This window comes from Montipora foliosa, chromosome 4 (genome assembly GCF_036669935.1).
Source record: "Montipora foliosa isolate CH-2021 chromosome 4, ASM3666993v2, whole genome shotgun sequence".
Classification (NCBI taxonomy): domain Eukaryota; kingdom Metazoa; phylum Cnidaria; class Anthozoa; order Scleractinia; family Acroporidae; genus Montipora; species Montipora foliosa.
In genome coordinates, this window is record NC_090872.1 from 48,222,743 (window position 1) to 48,235,242 (window position 12,500).

General features: G+C 39.1%; 1 protein-coding gene across 2 annotated transcripts in view; it reads right to left on the reverse strand.

The window, feature by feature from the left end:
• The window catches only part of LOC138000894 (uncharacterized), a 47,190-nt gene extending 38,713 nt beyond the window's left edge, over positions 1-8,477 (reverse strand). The window contains exons 1-2 of one of the 2 annotated variants that reach the window (XM_068847563.1): positions 8,341-8,477; positions 4,841-5,272 (exon numbers count right to left, since the gene is read on the reverse strand). In XM_068847563.1, the coding sequence (XP_068703664.1) occupies positions 4,841-5,272; positions 8,341-8,425 (517 nt within the window). In that variant the 5' untranslated portion in view covers positions 8,426-8,477. The remainder of the gene's footprint in view (positions 1-4,840; positions 5,273-8,340) is intronic. The other variant, XM_068847564.1, reaches the window with a different exon arrangement.
• Positions 8,478-12,500: the final 4,023 nt, after the last annotated feature.

Below are 12,500 nucleotides of genomic sequence, written 5' to 3' on the forward strand. Positions count from 1 at the left end.
ATGTCATTCTATTGTCAATTCACGTACTTACCTGAAAAATGTATGAAAATGCCTTTGTCGAGTACTCAACATTCCAAAATAGATTTAAAGGTGGCTTACAACAGTTTAGTCAACTGCAATTGACGTTAGTCACTTCAATTGATGTAAAATGTAATTTTACCTAACAAATAAATGCAAACCAGGGGGGAATGCTAAAAATAGTGACCTAGCTCCTCGAGGGGTGGACTGGAAACTAGACATTTCAAAGGATTTTTTTCTCAAAACCTAGCAGTACGACCAGGATTAAAGTTTTGGGAATTAGTAAACAATATGAAGCCGAAATCGTTTACAATTTGTTAAAAAGATCTATCAGTCAGTGTTTCAGTAAGTATCAAAATAGACGAAAATCGACGTTTTTGCCACGAGCTCGGTCACTATACTGAGCCATTTTCCCCTTCTTTGCATTTATTTGTTAGGTAAAATTACATTTTACATCAATTGCAGTGACTAACAGTTCAGAAGACACATCCTGCTGCTTTAATTTCACAGATTTCAAAATCTTGATCTTTTCCCTCAGAAAACTGTAGTAAACCACCTTAACTTGAATTTGAGCTATTCGACTCGTAATGGCTCCTTCCGTACAATTTTATGAAATTGTCACAAAAATGGCCTTAGAATTTTCCTAATCTTTTAACTCCTCCATGAAGACACCGTTCTCAGCAAATATAGATAAAAAATGGGGGCCACCGATCTCGTTCAGGAGAAAATAGCCATTCCTTGACTTATTAATCTTGGCGTCAATGAAAATCCGCCATTTTATCAAAGTGCGCGAGCTTATGCGCACACCAATGACGAAAGAAATTATGCTCAGTAGGGTTGTGCAAGGCAAGAAGAAAAAGAAGAAGAAGAAGTCTTTAATAAAAATCAGCCACAACATACCTGTGGCTTTACAATCAGTCATAAACTATGCTAAGCTAAAAGGCCTATCATATGCATTACAAAATAGAGAAAGATTTAAGTTGAGGGATACTAAAAAATAAAGTTAAAAAGACACCTATTTACAAAAGCCCGTTTAAATCGTTTCGTTTTTACTCTAGGGAGTATGAAGTCATGGCCCCTTACTATAAGAGCCTTATGGACCTCTTTAGCTGGCACGTTTTTTTCCCATTTCAGACTACGTGATGTTACTCGAGAGAACAGTTTCTTTCAAATGTCGACTTATTCAAGTGCGTATGAATGCATAACTTCTGAAAAAGAAAAGGAAAATTCCGTTGGGAACATCACATGGTCTGAAATGGGGAGACAAAACGTACAAGCTAAAGCGGTCCAGTACGTTTGGGTGGAAGCAAGTCGTAAAGTACATGACCAGTGTCACTTGTGATTCTGTCTAAAATATCACTCTCTCTATTCTTAATTACATCAGAGATATTAAAATGATTTTATTTGTATAGCCAAAGCGATAGGCGCGCCGTAAAAAGGTGTCAATCCGATCTAAATACTTGCCTTGACAGGCAGAGCCCCACACCTCTAAGCCATACAGAAATAATGACATTATCAAAGAGTCGAAAAGTTTATTAAGCTGATCTTTAGCTTACCCATAATACTTGCATAGATTAAGAATATACAGTCGACTAGCAGTTAATTTTAGAAACCAAACTGTCAATATGATCACAATTAAAAAGACCTTCATAAAAACTAATCCCAAAAATTTCAGCCACTCTCTCCGCTCAATCCCAGGCACTGTAGGAGGAGCAGGGTTAGTAGTTCTACTACGCAGTAGCATTTCCCACAAATACAGATTTAAGAGACATCTTAATACTGGCTGCCCAACCCTCAAGGTTCTTAACCTCTGCGAGCGCTGTATCAGAGTACCTTTTATCAGGTACACTAATAGTGATGTCATTGGCATATTTCGAGATCCCGTCGTTTGAATTAACTAGTTTGATATCGTTCACCATCAGGGAGAATAAAATTGGCCCAAAGATTGCGCCCTGTGACACCCCTCTGTTAATATCAACATAATCAGCAATCTCTCTATCCACAACGACCCTCTGTTTGCGGTTGCAAAGGTAGCTGATAATCCAATTTATGATATATGGATTGAGATTAGTAGACTTCAACTTTTCGCAAACTATTCTGTGAGAAACAGTGCCAAATGCTTTGCTTAAGTCAAATGACAAGCCTCGAACAAAGTCTACTTCATCATCCGACCACGCGAGCCAATTATGTTGACACTTTATAAGCGCCATCGTGCAAAATTATTTGGCATCAATATTCCAACCAGCGTTAATATATGAGAAAAAAAAAAAAGATTCCAAGATAGTAAAGAAAAGCCGAGTTCGATAGGGGATCTAAAAAAAATTGAAATTGGTACAACACCAGAAACACGCACTGTCTACATACCTAGAGTAAGGGCGTGGCTAAACTAGAAATATTGTCACCGAAACATTGTCGCGGACGCAAATGTTTCACAGTTTGACCGCGCGGGAAACATATGTTGAGAAAAAAATTTTGTGTTTCAGAAACAAAAATGTTTCTGAACTGTCAAAAAACAATTTGTTGAAAGGACACAAACATATGTTTCCCAGTCTAGTCATTTGGCTAGTTTCCAGTGCTGCTCTTCCAACATGTTTTCTTGCAACGATCAGAGAAAGAAGAGGCGCGTGCGTACTACATTGTTTCCAAAACAATCTTTCCTCGTTTTGCCACCTGAGCAGCGAGACATTTCTGATAAATAAAAATAGGCGCTAGAGAGGTGCATGTGACTACTGCGGTGATGTACGAGGGAAAATATGGAAGAAGTAGAAAACTTGGTCATGTGAATAAGGGTTGCTGAACTCTGGGAACTGATTCACCACAGCTTTCACATCGATAGTTTCTCAACCGGGTTGCTCGTAAGTTTTGAGCGCGCTTCTAACTAAAAAGTTGCCTACGTTTTTGTCGCCTTTGAATGAAGTAAGTGGAGGTTGCGAAAAGATTCTACCAGTCTCGGGATAATTTTGGAGTAATTTAGCAACCCGGCACTTCCAAATGCGCGCCCTCACGATGCAAAACTTGTACTTTCATTGTTAACACAAGCAAGATATCGGGACCTAAGCGATCTGTTAAGATCACCGATCGTTTCACATGTACCTCCGCAAATGTCATTTATTACATAACCTGTACGTTATGTAATAAATCATACATTGGGGAGACAGGTAGACGACTAGGTGACCGATTCCGCGAACACCTTCGCGATGTTGCTAAGAATGACAAGGATGCATCTAAGCCAGTCTCTCGCCATTTTAACCTCCCTAACCACTCCACAAAACACATGACTATCTGCGGCCTTTCCCTACATCTAGATACGACGGAAAGCCGCAAGAATCTGGAACAAAAATTCATCTTCCAAATCGGCACCGTTAATCCTCACGGTATTAACGAACGCTTTTCATTTAACTAATATATTCCTATTTTTCACGTTGCCAGGTTACCATCTCTCTAGGGTGGCCAATTTACATTATCAACTCCGTTGATAAAACCAAATTTTTGTGGCTGTGACTCTGCTTTGATACAAACCTTTGTGCTTTTTTAATGTTAACGTGACTAATTGAAATTACAATAACACAATTTACATGATAAAAGCAGTGAGTTCTGTATCAATATAAGGTCACCGGCAGCCTCGCAACCATTCATAGGCTAGGATACTTAGCAAACAATTGTAAAATAACCTATTTTCAGGAACGTTTGTAAATGATGGGCTTCATCGCGTCCCGTGGGAAGCGGTCTCAGCTTGGCGGCCAAAACCGGTTTGACGAGAAATCTAGACTGTCTCTTTCCATGGAAATGAGATTTTGGGGTTTTGCGACCAGAGACAATTTTTCTTCGTCCTCGACCCTTGATTTGGAATCGCTGAGGGTTCCATCTGGCTTCTGGCACCCAGGGTAGCTGTATCTATACGTATTTTCGAAAAGAGAGACGTCTCGCAACTGGAAACTTGAGAGAAGATTTATTTCTAGGTCATCGTCAACCTCCTATAGATAAATTAGTCACAAGACCTTGCTAAATTAATGATCCCTTTTTGAAACCATCGACAGTTTGACAATCACCTGCTACTTGAAAGCTTTGTTTATCTCGTAAACGGGGTCAATATTTCGACAAATGTTCTCCCTCAAACGGCTTTTGCGTTCCTTCAACGGCTTCATTAAACACGTAAACGGGCTCAATTGGTCGGTAAGAAACAAAAGATGAAGGCTGTGAAAAGTAACTGTTGAAAGAATAAAAAAACTCACATCAAACCATACAGCTTTATTCCTCACAGATGATCATCTGCGAACCATGAGGCACCCGAGCATGTCATCCTCTATCAGCAAATCATCGTACTGCTGGCAGTCCGAACTTTGGTACTCTTTGTATGCAGATTGGCTCCGAAGTGTATTCTATTGTTACATATTTTTTAAAAAACTAACACAATGGCAAAAATCGAAAATCTTTACCTAACATGTACGTTTCAAGCATTTCGAATACCCTGTAACTTCCACCGTGCGAGCGGACGAATAACTTCAGCATGTAATCTCAGTTTAGTATATGTAACAGTAGGACTACATGCTGTCCAACTTGGGAATAATTGGATGAGAAAAATTCTGAGGACAGCCAAAAATGGAATTGCAAAATTTCGTGAGCACGTTTTAAATACTTTTGTGATTTTTTTCGCAGTGGTCAGATAGTTTTTCTCCTGAAATTCCAATGCAGCATTCGCGTATAACTGTAAATCTTTCAAGATTCCTTGAACAGATGCAAAGCTGCAGCTTTGGAGAAGAAAACGTACTCTGAGATAATCCCCCAACTTAATACTACTTCAATTATGGATATTTAGACCTACCTGTTTCATTGCAACTCCTAATGAGCCTTTCGCAAATATATGACTTCGTTTTCAAGGCGTAATGTTCACAGGGTATGTCATCATAAACTGGGCATCTTTTCGTAGTAAAGTACATTTTGGCACAATCACTATTACCACTTGGTTGACTTGGATGCCAGGGAGGCTTCCTTGGAGTAACACTTATATTTGTGTTGCATATCCAAGTCCACCCACTACTCTGGTTTTGTAAGCCAATGAAATATTCGGATTTACCGGCCATTTCCAGTTCTTCAAGTTTACGTACCAGGAAGTGTAGTTCCTCTTCATGCTCTATGCACACAAGATGACCCCCATTTTTTGAACAGTTATCTTGGCTTTTTCTCCAGTTCTGGTGTTTTTGCCTTGTCAAGCTATGAATGGTGTACTCGTGACAGTTTTTGAGAAACTGTTTCCCTAGAATAAATGTAGTCATAGTTAAAAAAAGAACGAAGTTGTTGAAACAAGCGCGGGCAGCCCTGGGTTATGTGTTTTTTGGTTAAGTTAATAATTTCAAAAGCAAAAGAAACTGAGAAGTATGAAAATACTTAAAATGGCCTTAAGGTATAGCTATAAAGCGAATAGGCATCAGTGCAAAACAATTCGCTACCCTCCGCAATTTTATTAACAGAACTGAATTTTATATCATTTTAAAGTTAAAAAATTATATTTTCTGGATGTTAACGTTTAGCTTATTCAGAGGGCCACAAGTTTATTAGCTCCGGCTATTACGTGCTCACACTCATGAAATAAAGACTTTACTTACTTACTCAGTGAAATTTTTGATTGAGTTCGAGTTTTCAGGCCACGACCAAGAAAGTGCTGGTTTTGCTGCAAAAGTTCTACCCCTTCGGGTTACTGCAAACAAGCATGCCGTTCTAAAAAACCGTGTGAGTGATTTTCGATAACTTGAAGAGTTTAAGAGGTATCAAACTCTTGAGTTGAACTACGCATTTCGGACGAATTTCTGTCGGAAGAATCGATGTAACTTCATTTTAGAGGAGAAAGTAAAAACTCCCCCACTGAATTTTCCAGGTCAATAAGTTAAGACTAGAAGGGGCTAGAACTTTTTCAGCAAAACCCACACTCTTTTGAAAACTCAATTTCCAACAAAAATTCACTGAATCAGCTAGAGATCCAGAAAATTTAATCTTTTAACTTATATATTATTCAGTTCTGTTCATAAAATTGCGGCGCAAAGCGAATTTTCTTGCGCTGATGCCTATTCTCTGTATAGCTAACGCTCTTTCTTAATTTGCAAAACATAGCCCACTTACGACCGTTTACCCTCAGCCGAATTTGCCTTTAGTTGTTCTGGGGTGGCGGTCTAAATGCATTTTGCCAATTTTCCTCTTTGGTGAAAGTATCATTATAGAAAGAAGTCAACGATTTCAAGATTGGAATTGAAAATGGTTTAAATCCAGGAATAGCCTGCCTTGACGGAATTTGAACTTTTGAATGAGTGTAGTCCTGACAAGGACTGTTGTTGTGACTGACATTTCCACATCCTGAGCGGTGTAGTTTCCTTGTCACGATGTACCTTTCCATTCCTTCCTATAGATAAATTATGTGGAAGACGTGCGCATGTGTAGAATACAAAAAGAGTGTGGCTAGGAGTGAAGATTACGAGTGTGGTTAAATCCGTTTATTCCTTCGGAATCTGCACGTGAGAATTCTAGAAGCGGCAATCATCGTCGTATGAAGTGAGGGTGTGTAGTCAGTCGTTGATTGGTTAACAGGAACGGGATATTATTGCTTGTTAGGTGAGCCATTTTTTTAATGGCAGTAAAGACTGCGAACTGTTACTTGTGCGTTTCGATCCGTATTGTGAGTTGGTTTATAGACCTTTTTCGTAATGGCGGCCAAATAGAATATTTTTTTTGTTTTAATGCTAAAAAGCCTTTCTAGCCTCGCTACGGCGTGCAAATTTCAAAAAAGATTTTGTTTCAAAATGAGGGCAGTAGGTCTAATTAAAATAAGTACAAAAGAATGTAAATGGTGGCCGACATTTATGAAAGTGGTCTATTGTCTGTGAAACAAGTGCCTATCATTTTCGTCTCATCTGCTGACGTTGCTGTCAAGTACAGTAAAAACCCACGTATAAGGACATAGATTTTTCCAACTTTGCTTAAATAGGTTCTTATAGAAATGGTATTTAGAGGGATTTTAAGCTATGTAGGTTCCTAAATAGGTTCTTAATTTCATATGGGCACTAGCGAGCAGTCCGGATAACTATACTACAGAGATGTGATATAGAATAGGTATAGCTGTGAGTGCTGCATTAAGTAATTATTTTTCCAAAGTACGGGGATATCGTTTGATCTTTGCAATAGTTATTGTCCGATTATATCGATCTCGCATTTATCTTGACTCATCTCGACGAATGACGGGTCCTTCAAAGTAAATCCGGGCAATCTCTCCGTTTAAATTATTATATTAGTATGTGTAATCTCACGCGCCGGAGTAAAATTAAGCCTGGTTTTCACTAGCCACGCTCGCTCCTATTTCACCGTGAAACATTTGCTCTTGAGTTGACGTCAGCCTTATGCCATGTGAAAATGAAACACGACATAAGCTCCAGGAAATTTTCTTCGTATTAGAGGACTCGTTTCAAATTGCCCCGCGTCTGATCATTTAAACAAAATGGCAGAGGCCTTGGTTGATTCTGATGAAAAAGTTTTGCTTATTTCGACGTTCGTCTCCACTAAGCATAGGCTACTTTTCCTTGCGCTTGTGCTTGCTTGCGTCGCTAGTGAAAACCAGGCTTGAAGGATTAATCATGGGTTGTGTTTTCAGAACTTCCTAAAATTGCACGGCCGTGTGGGAAAGAAAGCAGTTTCAGCAACTTACGAAAACAAAAGTCAAACAAACGGCAAATAAACAGCCTTCCCGTAGTGTAAACTGGTTGGCACTTTCATGATCGCTCGAAAGCTGGGACAGAAACAGATTTTTTCTCCTCGAAAAATCGGATGCTCGTCGTTTGAGTCTTGTCCCCTAATCAGAAAAACTAAAATGAAACTTTTTCTCGCAGTAGAAACCGTTAAAATGAAATTAAACTTCACTAAAAAGCGAGGAACGTTCAGATGATTTCGTACCATCGTCAACATTTATCTGCCTATTTTTGATTAGTAAAAAATGTGGAATGCATTTATTTTCACTAAGTTGTTGTCCCTGTAGTGAGAGGGGAGACCAAAACACCTAACAAATCAAATCAAATACATAATAAAGAAAATGCATCGCTCCTCCATACAGTGACTACCTTCAATTGTCTTGGATTTCGTAGTTTCTTTTTGTTCTGATTTTCTTAAGTATAGAAATGGCAGCTTCATTCGCATTTATGTATAGACCGAATAATAGAAGAAATCATACCAGAAAATCTCCAGTACTAGTGGATACGCCACAGCACCCTTAATGAATGTACATTCGGGTATTACACAGATTCGTAGAATATCATGAGAAAAGAAGGAAGTATTTCACATAGTTACCGAAACACCCTGCAATAGTAAGAAAAGCCCCGAGAAGGATTCCAGCAATCATGGATCCGAATGGTTTTTGCTTCTCTAACTTCATTCTTAATCATCGCAGAGAGTTTACAATTGTGACTGCAACAAAAAGGAAAACTGATTTCAGTATCAAAAAGCGTGCTTCAGCTTTAATGAGTCATGCTTTGGCTGAAACGAAGCCATCACGGCATTGATCATGAAGCACGCTTGGATGGGAATAAACATTACTTACAAATGTAATCTATTTGGTGTTTAGGCTTGATTCAATTACTAATTGCTTTCCTAATTGAAGCTCAAAACTTCAAAATAAATTTTAACCCGACGGGCTGTTTAAATGTTTTTAGCATTTGGAACACTTTGTAGAACTAATTTTCGTGCAAAATTGATAAAACTGTAATAAATGTTGAAAGCTGATTCAAAAGACGAAAGCGCGTTGAATCCAATTTGATTCGACATCAATTCTCAAACTTATTAATACTTCATAAGGTTATTAGCCAATAGGAGTGCCCCATTTTGGTCAGAAGCATGTGCCTTGATACCCAATAAAACTACAGATCAAGAAACGCTCGTTAGTTCCAAACCTGATCAAGACACTGATCAAGATACTTGAATTTAAAGAGGCACTGTCACGGACGCGCATGCGCGAGGCTTTTTGATCTTGAAAAAAAAAAATCAGCCTGAACTTTTCAAGTTTGGTGAGGTGCAGACAATGTGGAGACCACTGTCGCCCTCAGAATTTTCAACACTCCACTCAAAAATAGAATCTACATGAAGAGAAACTTTTTAAACTGTCAATCCACGAGAAATTTGACGTATGGTGTAATTGAAGTATAAGCCGTTTCACTGTTATAAACAAGGATCGAAGTCCATCGTCGCAGCTCATTTCTACTAGTCGCTTCAATGTCAGAGATCGCCACATCATCATTTGGGGATAAACATTTACTATTTTCGCTCAAAAATGAATATTTGAATATCTTGAAGAAACCCACATTTAGATGAGAGGAACTGCTCTGGGATGGTTGTGTTTCATTTGTTGCACGAATTATAAAACCACAAGGGGTGATGAAAACACGGCTAGTTTTTTCTCTTTTTTTTTTGGTTTTATCAACGGAGTTGATAATGTAAATTGGCCACCGTGCAGAGATTCTAAAGGCTGACGTTTCGAGCGTTAGCCCTTCGTCAGAGCGAATCGAGGGATTATGGGTTACGTGCAGTTTTTATAGTAGAGTAGGAGCTACGCTATTGGTGGTAACATGGCAACGTGAAAAATAGGAATATATTAGTTAAATGAGAAGCGTTCGTTAATACCGTGAGGATTAAGGGTGCCGATTTGAAAGATGAATTTTTGTTCCAGATTCTTGCGGCTTTCCGTCGTACCTAGATGTAGGGAAAGGCCGCAGATAGCCATGTGTTTTTTGGAGTGGTTAGGCAGATTAAAATGGCGAGCGACTGGCTTGGATGCATCCTTGTCATTCTTCTCAACATCGCGAAGGTGTTCGCGGAATCGGTCACCTAGTCGTCTACCTGTCTCACCAATGTATAATTTATTGCATAACGTGCAGGTTATGCAATAAATGACATTTGCGGAGGTACATGTGAAACGATCGGTGATCTTAACAGATCGCTTAGGTCCCGATATCTTGCTAGTGTTAACAATGAAAAGACAAGTTTTGCATCGTGAGCGCGCGCATTTGAAAGTGCCGGGTTGCTCGTTAGTTTTGAGCGCGCTTCTAACTAAAAAGTTGCCTACATCTAGGTACGACGGAAAGCCGCAAGAATCTGGAACAAAAATTCATCTTTCAAATCGGCACCCTTAATCCTCACGGTATTAACGAACGCTTCTCATTTAACTAATATATTCCTATTTTTCACGTTGCCATGTTACCACCAATAGCGTAGCTCCTACAAAACTGCACGTAACCCATAATCCCTCGATTCGCTCTGACGAAGGGCTAACGCTCGAAACGTCAGCCTTTAGAATCTCTGCACGGTGGCCAATTTACATTATCAACTCCGTTGATAAAACCAAATTTTTGTATACTACTTCCCCACCGACGCAGCACCACAGTTTCTTTAGAAACTACCCCTTCATTCATTAGTTTTTTCTCTGCTCACTTTGTTTCGACTCCAAAAGTCGTCTCTTGGAAATAAATGCACTCTCTTTCAGCTTTGAGATGGCATTTTAATCTTGATAATATATTTGGTATATCAGAGAGAAAAAATACTTCGTTTGAGCCCCTGTACCGCCAACAATGTTACACTTCACTGAATTTAGCTGTCAGTGAACAGAAATGGCACGATATTTTATTTTTTGGACTCCGATCCTGATCATCGATAATAGATAAATATACATTTTACTGCTTTTCGAATTAAGTGTATACTTAAACAGAAAAAGGAAAATATAAAAAGTCGGTTAAAATTTCTGGATGTGAGAAATACTGCGCATGTCATCGCATGACAATGTCATTTTAAGTGAACCGTTATGCTAATAAACCTTTGGAAAAAGAAACTTTACAAGAGCTGTTACACTGCTAAAAAATCCAACACACACATAAATAAACTATCCGCACACAATGTTTTTTAAATTTCCCGAATATTCAACATAAAACTTTCGCAGTACCTTTCATCTTTATCGTCCAGAGAGTTAAAACGAATTTGGACGCCCAATAGTTCAGCGACAGGGCATCCATCTCAGCAATGTGTGCACTCAACGCTTGAACCTTGTGTAGTTCATATTCTTTGAAAACTACACCGCTATCTAAAACTGGCACTTTTACCTCTCTTAACTCTGCCATTTGGCGAAGATGTTTGCAGCCCAACTATTTTTATATTCATTTGAAACTGACACGGCCTTGTTAACTGAATCATTTTCTTGGGAAGACGATTTTGTCAGGCGAAAACGACGTGATTCTGACTCGCTCTCCATCACGCCCTATGATGTAAATTTATTCAAGAGGTCTACCCTTTTAACTCACTCAAATATTGAATATTCAGTTCTTTAAAAATTACTATCAATAGCATCCTTCATTCAACGACTATGGAGTTGCACCTGTTGAGGTTGTAGAGGAGCACCGTTTACTGTGGCTATAGAGGCCGCTCCTCGAATTGCACTGTCGACTGCAGCCCTTGCATGTAAAGGCTGGTGCGTAGTTGAGTTTGTCACAAGATAGTTGTTGACCAGCTTTCCTCTTTATTTTTTTTTTCCTCTGCCTGGTCTTTGAGTTTATTCTCGCCAAAAATCAGACCCTTTGAGACAAGTGTTTTCGACTCTAATCTGTCTGCAGCGTGAACGTCCCAGCTGTTTGTGTCGATACCACATGCTTTCAAGTCACGCTTACATGCGGTCATGGAACGGAGGTGTGGACGACCTACCTTGCGTTTACCAGTTTAGAGTTCACCATACAAGAGGACCTTGGGTATGCGCCCGTCTTCCATTCAATGCACATTGCCTAGCCAGCGAAGGCGTCTTTGATGGAGGAGGGTGTATATATAGTAGGTATAGGTCATCGGGTTAAAATTTATTTTGAAGTTTTGAGCTTCAATTAGGAAAGCAATTAGTAATTGAATCAAAGCTTAAACACCATCCAAGCGTGCTTCATTTGTAACTAATGTTTATTCCCACCCGAGCGTGCTTCATGATCAATGCCGTGATGGCTTCGTTTCAGCCAAAGCATGACTCATTAAAGCTGAAGCACGCTTTTTGATACTGAAATCAGTTTTCCTCTTTGTTGCAGTCACAATTGTAAACTCTGTGCGATGATTAAGAATGAAAACCATTCGGATCCATGATTGCTGGAATCCTTCTCGGGGCTTTTCTTACTATTGCAGGGTGTTTCGGTAACTATGTGAAATACTTCCTTCTTTTCTCATGATATTCTACGAATCTGTGTAATACCCGAGTGTACATTCATTAACGGTGCTGTGGCGTATCCACTAGTACTGGAGATTTTCTGGTATGATTTCTTCTATTATTCGATCTATACATAAATGCGAATGAAGCTGCCATTTCTATACTTAAGAAAAGCAGAACAAAAAGAAACTACGAAATCCAAGACAATTGAAGGTAGTCACTGTACGGAGGAGCGATGCATTTTCTTTATTATTTATTTGATTTGATTTGTTAGGTGTTTTGGTCTCCTCTC